Source organism: Canis lupus, chromosome 37 (assembly GCF_048164855.1).
Source record: "Canis lupus baileyi chromosome 37, mCanLup2.hap1, whole genome shotgun sequence".
NCBI lineage: Eukaryota > Metazoa > Chordata > Mammalia > Carnivora > Canidae > Canis > Canis lupus.
This window is the reverse complement of record NC_132874.1, coordinates 25,652,538-25,666,817: the sequence shown is the minus strand read 5'-3', so window position 1 is coordinate 25,666,817 and position 14,280 is coordinate 25,652,538. Positions and strand designations below refer to the sequence as shown.

Here is a 14,280-nt window from a genome sequence, read left to right as displayed (position 1 = left end):
ACACGAGTAAGACACCGATGCTTGTTTGTATCCTGGGTAAAAAGAGGTCGGTGAATTCTCCGACATAAGGGATTTAACATTCCTTTCAACCCAAGATAAGGAAAAAACATCTTTTCAATCTCTCTTCTCCTTACCTTTTGAACATTAATGAATTTGGTTTTAAACACAGTTTCAGAAAAAAAAAATTCTCATAGTTAAAAAGCACGTGCGTGTGTGCACACGTGAGAATCGAGCTGTACTTTATTTATAGTTAAGATACATTCTGAAGGGAAAAAAGACCATAAAACCCATCAAATTTGCCTCTTTTCATTTTTTTCCAGTTACCCACATTTCTTAGGAACATCTAATGACAGCTTACCTCTGCATGCACAGCAATTATGTTCACCAATGCTTCTTTTAAATAGTTTCTGACACCTGAAATCAAGATGAGGGAGGGGAAAAAAGGCATTTAATGGAAACAAACTCCCCGTCTCCCTTGATGGCATTACTGTGCACTGTACTACTGTCTTAGAGTTTTCTAAGAAGAAACAGAAAGTAACACTACCACTGTCTATTTCCTTTTGAGGACCAAATGGTAAAAGGACTATTTTCGTACAGGTTAAAAAAAAAAAAAAAAGTTAAATTAGCCATTTTCTTTCATTGTTTTTCCATTTCTGTCATTATTTCTCTGAAATTGATGGCCAGTGTGTTTCAAAATTGATAAGATTCTCCTTCAGTTTCTTCATGAATGTGTGTGTGTGCAAACAGTACAGACACACATTAGCAGACCAAAAAAAAAAAAAAAAGATATTTACCAAAGCTTACAAAAGCTAAACACCTATTATAGCATTTTACTTCCAAAGGTAAAACTTAAATTATGCAGAATGACCATTTTGATCTTAAAACATTACTTCTGCGAGAAACTTGGTACAAAATCAGTCTGATTCTGTAAAGCAATTTAAAGACTGGACAAAATATAGGATTTTGGGACAGTAGAGAATTAACAAGCACTACTGCACTCAAAAGCCAGGGTGCACAAGACCTAATAGTGCAGGAGTCTGAAATCAGATTATCTTTTTTTTTTTTTTTTGAGTTTTTATTTATTGATTCATGAGAGAGACAGAGAGAGGGGCAGAGACACAGGCAGAGGGAGAAGCAGGCTCCATGCAGGGAGCCCAACGTGGGACTCGATCCCGGGACCTGGGGTCACGCCCTGGGCCGAAGGCAGCGCTAACCACTGAGCCACCTGGCGGGGGGCGGGGGATCCCCTGAAGTCAGATTATCTTGGATCAAACCCGCTTCATCACCTACAGGCCATGGCTTCTGGCGAGGGGACAGAGAGGCCAATTCTCTCCTCCATCAGAGCATGAGGACGCGCCTCGCTGGCAGGCTTGCCGTGGGCAGGACGGGAGACAGTGCACGTCGTCAGCCCTGGTGTCCATGGGGCTCATTAGGAGCTTGCCTCGTTATCTTATAGGAGGAAAAATGTAAACCCAAGACGAAGCTCTACCGTAACTGTAAGGAAGCCGTTTTCCCTTGGAGTAGAACACTCCCCTGGAGTGCCTTCCAGGATTAACTGCAAATGACGGAGACTTTCCTTTCCGCAGAACAGAGAAAATCCCGCTGTGCTGTTAGATCATGGATGTTAACAGTAACGATCTTAAGGAGAATGTTCTTCCGTTAAGGTCATCCAAACTACTGGTTATTCAGAAACGTTGGGATTAACGGCCAAGACGTAGAATCAACTTTCCGAACTGACACTTTCCGAGTCGGAGTACGCAGCTAGCTCCTGAGTGGCTTGCAGGCTGCGTACACACAGGTGCACTCTTTTGCTTTTGAGGAGCCAACTTACATACACTGCTTAGGGACCTGGGGGTTCAGGTGTTCTTGTTTTTGCCGGTGGGAAAATTAAGAAAACTGTCGAAGAGCAAAAGGATGGAATTCGGAAATCAGTCGAAACCAAGTAACTGCAAGGTGACAAGTCTCACCTGGGAGGTAGAGAGAAAAGTGTCAGGAGCCTATTGTTAAGGGGAAGTGAAGTGAGCACCCACTGTGCTGGCGGCGGGCGGGGCGGGGGCCCACAGCGGAGCAGTTGCCTTGGGTTGTCCACCTGCGTAGAGTGAGGCCAAAGGGAGGCCTGGCTGGGACATCGCCCGGCAGCCAGGGCCGTCCCTGCTCCCAGAGGGAAGGGCTCTGGGCCTCCGACGGTCGCGGGGGCACAGCGTGAGGGGCCGGCACACGGGTGCACCTCTGGCACACGCTCGCTGAGAATACAGGCGCAATCTTAGGCCGGTGGGGATACGAGGAACTAAGGGTAAGAAATGCAACAGTCTCAGCTCTTCGTGAAAACCAGGGTTCCGCCGGGGCTGCTGTCTGAACAAACGTCAGGAGTCCGGGGGCTTAGCAAGTTTCTAGCAATGAGGACTGGAAGTGTGAGGGCAGTTTTTAGCTTCTAAAATTCTTCAATGTAAAAGAGAAGAGTGGGGCCACAGTGCTGACTAAAAAGCAGAAAATTAAACTTAGAATAAAGCAAGCCAGTGTCACATGCTATCAACTCAACTCCCACTCTGACCCTGATAGGAAAAACATTTCCTGGCAAGAACCCATCAGACTGAGCATTACTAATAAAAAACCCTGTAAGGGAGATAAATCCAAATTACTCAATGTAACTCTAGAGACAAAGCTGTGAATAATAAGAATAAAAGCACAAGATACTTTCAACTATTAGAACTATATTGCTGTTGATAAAAAATTTGAAAACAAAATCAAGCTTCCTGTTTTGGGGTGACCACAGGTTTCACAAGGATAATATGTTAGAAGGAACACAAGGCCTCAACCTGAACAAATTGAGATAAAAAAAAAATTGTACCTCTCGGGGACTTAATTTTTATGAATAGGACAAAATGAAATAATTGTACCCCCCTCCAAAAAAAAAAAAAACAAGGGCGACCGCTTTAAGAGGTAAATGCTAATGTTGGAAAAAAGGGGGAAAAAAATCTGTGGCCCTAGGGATGAAGAGAAAGAGAGCTCCCGGTCAAACCACATGTCGGGTCAGTAAAGGTTCACGAAGACGGCGTTAAATGGAACGTGCCGGAAACAGGCATGTTTAGCTGGAGGTGGGAGATTTGCGAAATATCATCCTAACCTTCCAAAGCAATGCATATGCTGGTGTTAATGACGATAAAACGTTAAAAACGAAGAACAGATCACTGATTGCCTATCTCCAAAAAGCTACCCATTGTATTACATACAGGGAGTGGTAAGTATTTTAATTTTTAATTTTTTAATATTTTTACATATTGGGTTGAAATTGTTAGTTCTGAGGGAATGGCTGGTAGTTCTCAGTAAGTCACTTGACATCACTTTGTTGAGCTTCTACTTCAGGGTGGACCCTGACAGGCAGGATCAGAGGTAGGGGGACATTAGGTCCCTCAAGTAGGATGTGTGTATGTCCCCAGTATGTGTTACGACCCCAGAGTCTCCGTTACTACGTTTCCTCCCAACCTGCTGGTATTCACATATGTGTCTGAGTTGTATGTCGCAAATACGTGGTACGAAACGGTTTTAGATCGTAAAAAAAAAAAAAAAAAAGAGAAAAAAGAAAAGAAAAAATAATCCTTGTAATGCGATTTACACTAACCTGTGAAACATTTACTTGCAATTTCAACTTTTCTAAGTTCTCGAAAGGTTAAAGAATATATTCAGGAGGGGTGGAGGCAGGGCGCCGGACCCAGAGACTACGCAGCGTCCGTGTCTAGGGACTGAGGTCTGAAGGTTCACAAACGTCAAACAGATAAGATCTCTGTGGTCTTCCTACTTTAGAATTTCAATTCCTTTCTCTCCACTCCAGGCTACAGGCTGTCGGCAGCCTCGAGCGCAGCAGCAGCACCGCACGGGCCGCGCCGGCCCGCTCACTCGGCTCCGTGGAGGCCTCCAGGTGTGTCTGGAAAACTAAGCCCCGACGAGGCAGTGTCTGCTGACTTTTCTGTCTTAAAACGTTGCCCCCAAGCCAGCCGTGGGAGGGCGCGGGTCCCCGGCAGCCCGTGCTGCCTCCCCTGCTCGCGGGCTGCGAGGCCGAAGGAGCCTGTCAGAGCGCGGCTGACGTCGGGCAGCAGCCTCTGAGGAGGCTGCGCTGGCAGATTTGCTCTTTTCTGACCTGGGAGAGGAAAGTGCACGGAAATCCTGCCGAAAGGACACAGGCTCAATTACTCGGAGTCGAGACACCCTGGCTTTGGGTCTTGCACAACGTGAAGCCGGGCCTCGCCTGTGCGCGGACGGCTCGGGGCGTGGGTGAGGCCTGCAGGGCGGGAAGGGCGTCGCGGGGATGCTGACGGGCCCTGGCGTCAACAGGGGCCGCAGGACATCGTGTCAGCCACGTGGGTGCGGAGCTCCAGGGGACTGTGGCCCGTGCGGGCAGGACCCGGATCTGACATTTGGCTTCCAAAAGGTCCACGACGGTGACAGAGGGACCCCTTGGGGGCTGATTTGGGTGGTTCTCGCTTTCTTCCTGCAACATTGATCCTAATTCAAGATTATTAACATTCATGGTTGATGATGACTTGTGAGTTCACTCGGGTGACAGAGCACTCGACGGAAAGCCAGACGACTTGGGGTCGAGGTCTCGGCTGATCCATACCTACGGATTCGGCCCCAGACGAACATCGGTTCACCCTTTAGACAACAGCCTCGTTTACAAAATGTAGAGACGGTGACAACTGTTTGCCAACAAGCTGTTGATGCTCGGGTGCCCCTGCGGGCGGGCCCTGCCGGCTGGCGGGGGGCGCGGGGAGCACCAGCCGAGGCCCCCACCGGGAGCCCACCTCGCTGCGGGGGCCAGTCTGTAGGTCACAACGCGGTGCACGTACTTAGGCATTATTTTTTTTTAACAGAGACGTACACGATTGGGTCAAGGTACACCGTTTGTGCGTGCGGCACACGGGAGGAGCGTGCACCTGGACCGGCCCCTCGGGGGGCCCCAGCAGCTCTGAGCGGCGGCGGGCGGGCGTGCCAAGGGCCTGACGGCAGCAGGTGCCCGGATGCAGTGCCAGGCCCCGGAGACATGCGGTGCCTGACACCTGCCTTTGGCTAGCGCCTCGCTCTCCTGGTTTACACAAGGTTCACCGAAAGTGGGAATTCCAGTGGCACCGTTTTGCCGTGCTTTGCATCGGTTTGGAAAGAAGGGCTGGACGTGACACAGAGCGCCGGCCAGCGAAGGCCTGGCTCCCGCGGGGACAGCCGAGGATGGCCGGGGCCACCGGGGGGGCAGGCGCTGAGCTCGAGCACGCAGGCCAAGCCGCTCACCTGGGCCGTGTTTCTCAACAGCTCTCGTCCCTGAGCTATTTATAAAATGGGGTGACAGGTGTAAGGGGACTGGCGGCACCCGCTGCCTCCCCGTGGCCACCCCGGCCTCGGCCGCAGCTCCCACGGCTCCCAGCACTGCCCGGCCCGCTGCCACCCACCCTGCCCCGCCGCCGGCTGCACGGCGGGCACCGAGCCTCACTGTCCCCCCCGGCCGTCCCCCACCGCGGCGGCGTGCCTGAGGCTGGGGCCCAGCAATACTTAGAGCGAGGAAAGCGAGGAAGGCCGGCAGCACGTACGCCTTGGCCGCCGGCAGCCCCGAGCCCCTCAGAAAAATTGGTGAGTGAATGAATGAGCGGACAGAGGCAGCAGGAAAACTAACGTATGCGGGGCCCTAGAGCATACGACTGTGTAGTGAGTCACCCCCTCAGGATGTAAATGCTTCAGTTTGTGAGTAAAGGAGATACTCTCCGCTGAAGCACGCATCTCTTACTTCTCATAGGATTCCAGCAAAAAAAAAAAAAAACAACAAAAAAAACCAAACACAGTACTTATGAAATAATTTTTCAGGACCCCCTTGAAAAATATAATTTGAATAAATTAAGTACAGCAGAATGGCACATGCTGCCCGGTCTAGGCACGCTTGTTTCCTCTCCCAAATACACTTTGTTTCTCCGGTTACACACTTAGGGGACAGATTACTTCAAATAACAGACCTTCACGTTTGCTGAGCGCTGCCGGTGTGCCGGACACTCGGAGAGCGGCTCTGGAACGTGAGAACGTAAGGGCCACGCGGTGATGGGTGAGGGCACCAGGGTTTCAGCTGCGGCGCTAAGCAGGCCCTAGAGGCCACGTTTGCAGTAGTACTGGGAAGTGAGCTGTCCCTGCGAGCAGTGGGCACAGAGAAAAACAAGGCAGGCTGACTTGTTTCTTGGAGTTACAAACGTTACAATATTGTGATGCAGTAGTAGGTATTGTTTTTTTGAAAAAAAAGAAAAAAAAAAAGGTTCCCCTTAGATAAACCCCCACAACTTTCCAAGGGGATGAGAACGACTTCTAAGTATTTACAATATGTGTCTCTTCTACTCTCTGAATATGAAATTAGGATGTGTCATGATATTTGACCAAAAAAAGCGTCCCCACCCACACAGTATCAATCTAGACTATCACTTAGCAATTAATCTGGTGGCCCGGTGTGGAAATTCCCCATGGAGAAAACAAAGCTCATCTCTGCTCTGAGCAGGAACCCGTCGACTTCTCCTCACAGGGTGGGCTTCCTGTAACTGGGTCTGGACGACACACCACCTTCTCCAACAACGAAGGCCCTGATTTTCATACATGAAATTGGGAGAAGAAGGCTTTTCCCTTGCTCTGTTTGTCAGTTTCTTACGTGGATCTCACGGGGAGGGCGCGTGGTCTGGGGATGCGCCGACGACTAAAAACATGCGGAGGGACTGCTGCGGCTCACGCCAGGCTCTCGCAGGGGCGGGATGCAGCGGTGACTCCCCCCCCCCCGGAAGAAGAACAGACCCACAAGAAATAAAGCCCCTCTACATTCCAACGCAGACACTAACGGATTTAAGGAAACGCGAGCATCCTGCACGTGCGAGGGAGCCTCGCCCCGTCTCTAAAACAGCACAAGAGAGCAACTGCGTGAGAGAAGCCTGTTCGACAAAGCCTAGGACCCACACTGGTTAACAGAGGGCTTGTCCTTGACGAGGTCCTCAGCACCACTCATGAAAACACGGTCCCCCAGCGTGTTGCAGGGACCTGAGGGCTGCCTCTGTGCCAATCTCACGGCGGTGCCCAGCACCAGCGATAACCCACGGTAGATAAGCACGGGCACGCGAGGAACTGGATTTCCATCCTAGCTGGGAAATCGGGCCTGAAGGTCTTCTCTGAAATATGGGAAAATTAAAAAGTGCCACATAAGCAGATCTGTTTCCCTTATAATTACTATTCCTTCTTCTTACTAATTATTTGGATGAACCGTTAGGCTGATTTCTCTAAAGAATGTCCACATTAAAAAAAAAAAAACAACAGAATAGTGAGTGTTTGAACACCAAACTTTCTTCTTGATTTTTTTATCTTGAAAAACAAAAAAAAAACATTAAATGCTCATTGAAAACAATGAACACAACACAGAAGCGCATGTTTTCATAATAACAAGGAAGAGCCTCCGCTTGCCCTTCTCCCTGCCTGGTGCGTGTCCTCCCAAATCTGCCCCCGTGGCTGCGAGCCCTCCACCCCCACCGGAGGCCGCGCGACACGCTCCTTGACCCCGGCTCCCGCCTCGCTCTAGGACGCCACGGCCTTCTTCCATTGCGGGTTCACCCCCAGGGCCGCCCGCGACTCCACAGCGCACGTGTGCCACGAGTGGTTTATTCTGTTATCCCTTCTGATTTACTTATTTTATTCTATTTATTCCTGACTCATTCTCCTACCGTTAGACAATCGCGCTGCCTTTCAGGGCATCCCCCTATAAAGCATGCTGCAGTGAACACCGACCCTCGTGTTCTCGTAGGTTAATCCACATAAACCGTCTTCCCAGAAGCGGAATTGCCGAGTCAAAGGTTTTCAGTGTGGACCAGTTCCGCCAACCTGCCGCTTAAACATTCGAAGCCATATAAAACTACACGCCTTTTCACTTTAACCTGGATGCTCTGCTTACTACAATTAATAATAACTGTCACATACGCTCCTCAACTGTGAGAAGGACAAAACTTTCCACTGAAACCCTAACCTGACACCTGAACCCAAACGCTCAAGACATCCAAGGAGATTCACTGAAATCTAGGCAGGACCCCTGCTCCCGAGCTGCAGGAGGACCGTCTAAAGGAGCGAGAGACAAGGGACCCTGCGATCACAGAAAACACCCGCTGTGCCATCTGAACCTACGCCAAGAATGCAAACTTTTCCGTGAAGCATTTCCTGTCCTAAGTGAACAGACAACTCCTTTAAACAGCCGATTTCAAGGTATGCTGCCTAATGTTGTTTTGAAACCTGATACTCTTCGGTCAATACTATAGGAAATCAAGACTCTGGAAACTCTGGAGATACTACCTACTTTATAAACCACATTTCCTGTTTTTAACCCCTGTGCCCTACATCGGTTATCAGTCCTAGTCTACAGATAAAAATAGATTGAAAAATACTATAAATATCCCACAATGTACTTTTTTTTGGGTCAAACTGAAACACTACATGAAAAAACTTCGGGGTATTTTTTTTTTCTAAATAAATTATCTTTTCAATTGCACTCTGAAGACACATTATTGAAATTACTACCTATTGAAAAAAGGTAACCAGAAACTGTCGATACTGGCAGACAGACAGAAAGGCCTAAATACTCTGCAAGAAAATTAGCTTTTGTTGGAAACTGAAAGGGTTTTAAGTGCTAGGTCTTCACATTTTTAGTTTGATCATTCCTAAATTGAGCTCTCTTCCTAGATTGATAAATGTCTTTTGCCATATGAGGAATTTTTAAAATGAACCCTTGAGGAGAGGATACCCTTCGTATGTAGTACAGGAATGAATGATCTCCACTTTTACAGTTTTTTCTCTTCTTTCTCAAGATCTTTTTTTTTTTTTCCTGGCTTTAATTAATATGATCTCCTAGCTTTTAAATATGAATTGGAAAACTCTGTGTTCTATGAAAAGAGAAAATACTGCCAGCAGTGAAAATAACAATAAAATTATTTCATGGCTTATGTTTTCCATTTGTTATATTCATAACAGTTTAGCATTCATATACACTAAGGACAAATAGGTTCCAAGACCCAAAAAATGAGCAATCACGTCTCCCATTTCAAAGTTAAATACATTATGAATTACACTAACATTATTCTATGTTAGAATATTACAGTTTGGACATTTAGCGTAGAATATCAGTTTCATCATTTGAAACACGATATACTGTATTTCAGACCTAAAGATAGACATTTAATCAATTTAACATTAGCTGATAAATCAAACTCTGTTTCAATGTAGTCTTTGGCAGAAAAAATTTTTTTCATTAGAGGGCAACTTCAATTAGCAAAGTGAAAGAGACAAGAAAATAAGATTCATTCTATGTAAATGGATACATTTTGCTTTATACTTGAAATGTTTCATCACATTTGTATATAACACTTCATAAACAGATGTGTATGTAGCAACTGTTCAATTTCAAAATCTCAGGGTTTTGTTTTGTTTTTTTTTTTTTTAATAAAATGACTTTGATTAAACCAAAACTAATAAATGCTCACAAGAAGCCAGGCTGAAGAACATGGCACCAGAGCCTGACGGGTTGAGCTGGAATCCTGGCTCCCCCAGTCAGGCACGTGGGCCCCTGTGATTCACTGAGCGAACACCCAGAAGGTGCCCTCCCGCCGTCTGACCCATGACAGATGGTATGAAAACGCCGGGTAGTGCCATCCGTGGTACGGAGCAGCTGTTGCACCTCTACAGCTGGATTCACCATTGTGGGGCACAGCAACGAGGTAATAAGGTAAAGTCCCTATTCTCAACATATGGTTCCATATACAACTTAAGAAATAAAATCTGATAATATGTTTCAGCCATTAAACTGAAACAAAGAAAAAAAGATGTTGAAATTAAAAACAATCAAGTTGTAATAAAACTGGAGAAAAAATATGAAAAGCCAATAGTTAACTTGGAGGTTAAAGTCATTTACGTAAGACATTTTTTAAAATCAAAGCACAACTGATAAAAAATATTGCATCAGTTTCAGGTGTACAATGTAGTGATTTAATAACACTAAATATTATACTACGCTCATAAGCGTACCTACCATCTTTTACCATATAACACTATTAAAAGACCACTGACTACATTCCCATGCTGTACCTTTCATCCCCATGACCTACTCATTCCATAACCGGAAGAAGCCTGCACCTCCCACTCCCCTTCATTCATTTTGTCTATCCCCCCCATCCTTCTCCCTTCTGGCAAACAACAGTTTTCTTTTTCTTTTTTATTTATGGGTCTGTTTCTGGTTATTTTTAGATTCCACGTATAAGTGAAATCCCTATGGTATTTGTCTTTCTGTGTCTTGTTTTACTTAGCATAATATCCTTTAGGTCCATCCATGGTGTCACCTCACACAGGTCAGAGCAACTAGTATCAAAAAGACAAGAAATAATGTGTTGGTGAGGATGTGAACCTCGTGCTCTGTTGGTAGGCAAGTAAACTGGTGCCGTGGCTGTGCAGAAGCAGTATGGAGGTTCCTCCAAATATCCAAAATATGAGCTAGTAATTCTACTACTGGGTATTTACCCAAAGAAAACAAAAACACTAATTCAAAAAGACATATGGATCCCTACGTTTATTGTAACATGATATACAACAGTCAAGATACGGAAGCAACGTAAATATCCATCTATAGGTGAATGGATAAAGAAGATGTGGAATGAAATTTTGCCATTTGTGACAAGATCTTTGAAATCTTTCAATAAGCATCTCTCAAGCCTAACTGTCACTTAAGCCTACCAGGCGCTGGGTTTTTAACTGCTGGAATGAAACTGAGGAAGCAGCAGGGCAACGTAGAAAGGGCTTGGATGCTGGCATCTCACTACACAAGCGGTTTTCGTCCACAAGCCCACACTTCCATTATTTGGAAAACTGCTCTTAAAGTTTGTTGTCAAGGCTGCCAACTACAAAGGCACAGAAGGTCCAGAGCAGCAAGGTGCTGGAGCAGGACGGGTAGTAACAATCACTCCGTTCATTGCTAGGATTTTGTTTCTCTGATTCTTTGTAACAAAAATCTTCATTCCAATATTTGAATTCTAAGTTAACCCCTTTATTGTTCCTGGTATTTTTGACCATTTATTATAGTAACCTTTATAACTCAGCCTTACTTTGAAATGCTACCATGCAAGTCGCTGGTTGTCAGGGAGAAAGGAAAACTGGACACACCGGCTGTCCTTCTGGCAAGCCACCACCACCCGTCTCTTCAGCGGGGTTGGACCGTGAGACCAAAGCTGTGAGCCGTCGCTCAGGGAAAGCAATGGCCCTCCCTGTTCTAACTGTTAGGTGTGCCTCTGACAGAGAAAGGCACAAAGTTCTTTTTTAACCCAATTAGTTACAAAATATTAGGATATGCAAAATTGTACAGTATTGTTACCCCTCTAGTCTGCCCCTTATATGTCTCCAGTATGAATGATAAAGTTAGAATTTGGAGACAGACAAATAGCACCGAAGTCCTAAGGCTGGTATCCTAAAGAAGTCTGATTCTTTTTCTGATTCTCCAAATTTTAAAATCAGCCAAGTGGGGAAGATAAAATCTTACCCTAAAGGTGTTGTTGGAAGGATAAAATGTGATAATGCATGTAAAAATAAGTTAAACTGTAAAATACTGTTATTTGAAAATGGACCAAAATGAAATATCTTAATAAATTTATCAAGTTTTCAATATGAACCAAAGCAAAGTGATGTTGGGTATTTTATTTTTAATGCTACAAGCTTAAAAATGACAAAAATAAATGGGCCAGTGTTACATGTTTCCATTCAGTTATGACTAAACGGTATGTTACCAGGTTCTCTTTCATGCTGCTCCTAAGGCAGAGGACACACAAGACGGCACCTACATTTCTAGAGGCATCCATTCTCTAAAACGTTCATTTGTTCAAATACACGTTGAGAATCCATTACGTACAGGGACTTCCTATTACAGGGACCCCCTTGGTGACTTGCCATCAAGTGGCACAGTGTAGTAGAGTAGTCTTCAAACTTTTTTGATTATGCAAGTTATAGGTAAAAGAGTTTTGAGCCCTCTTGATATAAGATTATGATATATAGTACATAACCTCTGGTTTATAAAACTATGTGCCACTCTCTTAATATATTATAAAAATATATACATACATTTTTAAACACACGATTTATACATATATATGCACATTACATATTCCGTGCATTGTAAATAAAAAAAACAAATTAGAAAATGAGATAAAAAGGAAATAAAAATCATTTTATCAGTTTAAATAAGCTAGGTTATGCTAAAGTTAAAAAACAACCCCCAGATATTTGCTTAACACAACAGCAAATGTACGTGCTCGTGAGACATGTCCCATGGGGGTGAGGAGGGTCTGATCTCTGTAGTCATTCATGGATCTCAGCTTATGGATGCTTCACTTAATATAAGCTTTATAAGTTTTACATTTAACAGTATAAAAGTGCTTTAAAACTGAAATCACAGTGACTTGAAGATCTGAATCTACGTTTACTTTAGATCATTGGACTTAGTGACTTTCATAGCTGAAAAAGTCCTACACAAAGTATTACATAAAGATACGTGCTTGAAAAAGGTACATGATTGGCTGCACTTACTAATCATCATGCTCTGTTCTCGAGATTTTTAAGTTTGTAATTTTCTCCTCTTTTAAAAATTAAGTATAACTTCTAGGTGGCTGTTGTAGAACCCTCTGGCTGAGAGTCTCTGAGGGTCTGTGGACGGTTTATGCCCCTGCTGAGACTCATGTCATCGTCATGTCCTGCCACCTGCAACCCAGCCCATCTCTGTTCGCAAGGAATGTGGCTGACCATACCTGGTCCAAAGATTTACACCTCAAGTTTGGTCGTTATGGTCCTATTTTGATGCGTATGTTCCACTTGATTTCTACACCCATCATCCAAGATGATTTGCTTACATTTAACCTGAAGATGTCTGAGACACCAAAGATGCTTTATGTAATTTAGACAGGAAATGGATTTGTGGATGCAGAAATGAAATACAGTTTGCACAAGGGGATTAGAAGACTCCAAATCAAATGAAAACCAAGGAAGCATGGGACGTGTACAATTCTTCACACTAATGATGATTATGACAGATACGGATGTTCTAGAAGCTGAAGTTATGAAAGAAGAAGATCAAGAAGCTGGTACTTTGGTTACAACCATAGAAGATTTTAGGGGTGCCTGCATGTCACAGTCTCACGGGACGTGAGATCAAGCTCTCTCAGTACTCAGCCTGGAGTCGGCTTGAGATTCTCTCCCTCCCCCTTGGCCCTCTTGCTTGTGCTCTCTCACTTGGTAAAGTAAATAAATCTTGAATAAAATGCATAGAAGACTTTAGAGTCTTAGAAACACACCAGCTCGAAGACCGCAGTGTAGCAGAAGCCATTCTGATAATGGTAAGATTTGAACACTGAAACTGATCTTTTTCAAAATCTAAATCCAATTCAAGATCATGGTCCAAGTCCCAGCTCAAGAAAGTTTATTTATAATGTTATGGGCAGCTACCATTTTGTGGTTTCTGTATATTTTTGTTAGGATTCTCATCTTTTATGCTTGAAGTATTGATGAAAATATGTTGGTTGACCGTAATTTGCAACATATCTTATTAAAAATAAACTTTCATATCCATATTTGGTCAAACTGTTAACATAGAACTCTAGCTCAGCTAATATGATAGAATGAAGCAAAAGTAACGTTGTAGCACGGCCCAACTGACTGATCATACACATTTAAGTTCAGGGTAGACCTTTCTGTCTCGTTATGATGTCCAGGTCCCTGATGATAGTTCATTTATGACACAACATGGAACAGTTCTTTTGTTAACTGTAGATTTTTGGGGAAGATTGTGTTTTTGACTGAAACATGGAACCTTCACTGTTTTTTTTTCTGGTTTCTATGAAGATTTGGAACATATAAGCATTGGAAGAACTCGCCTTACAAATCTGAGCAAGTCGATGGCAGAAATCATTTTAAGGGGAAACAATGTTCTCATGTAGTTACTCTAAACTTTAAGGACCAGTGTTGGTCATATTGCTCAGGAAGTAAACTGTCTCAAAGCAAGTTTGTGTTTATGCATATGCATAGAGTGAAAGAACTGAATTTTGAGGTTTATAGCACTCAGTCTGGGCATCAAAATCTGCCTAGCACTTTATGAAGGAAGCTTATTCTTCACACCTGTTTATTTCATGTGAGGAAAGCTGAAGAGAACACTCCCCCTCTAGGTTGCGTATAGGAGAGTCTGGTCATTCTTACTGTCTACAAACATTA

General features: G+C 44.5%; 1 protein-coding gene across 8 annotated transcripts in view; it reads right to left on the bottom strand.

Moving 5' to 3' along the window:
* Positions 1–14,280, bottom strand: part of EXOC2 (exocyst complex component 2) — a 224,900-nt gene that overhangs the window by 18,296 nt on the left and 192,324 nt on the right. For all 8 annotated transcript variants that reach the window (XM_072813903.1, XM_072813910.1, XM_072813908.1 and 5 more), the window contains one exon: positions 359–414. In XM_072813903.1, coding sequence (XP_072670004.1) covers positions 359–414 — 56 coding nt within the window. The remainder of the gene's footprint in view (positions 1–358; positions 415–14,280) is intronic.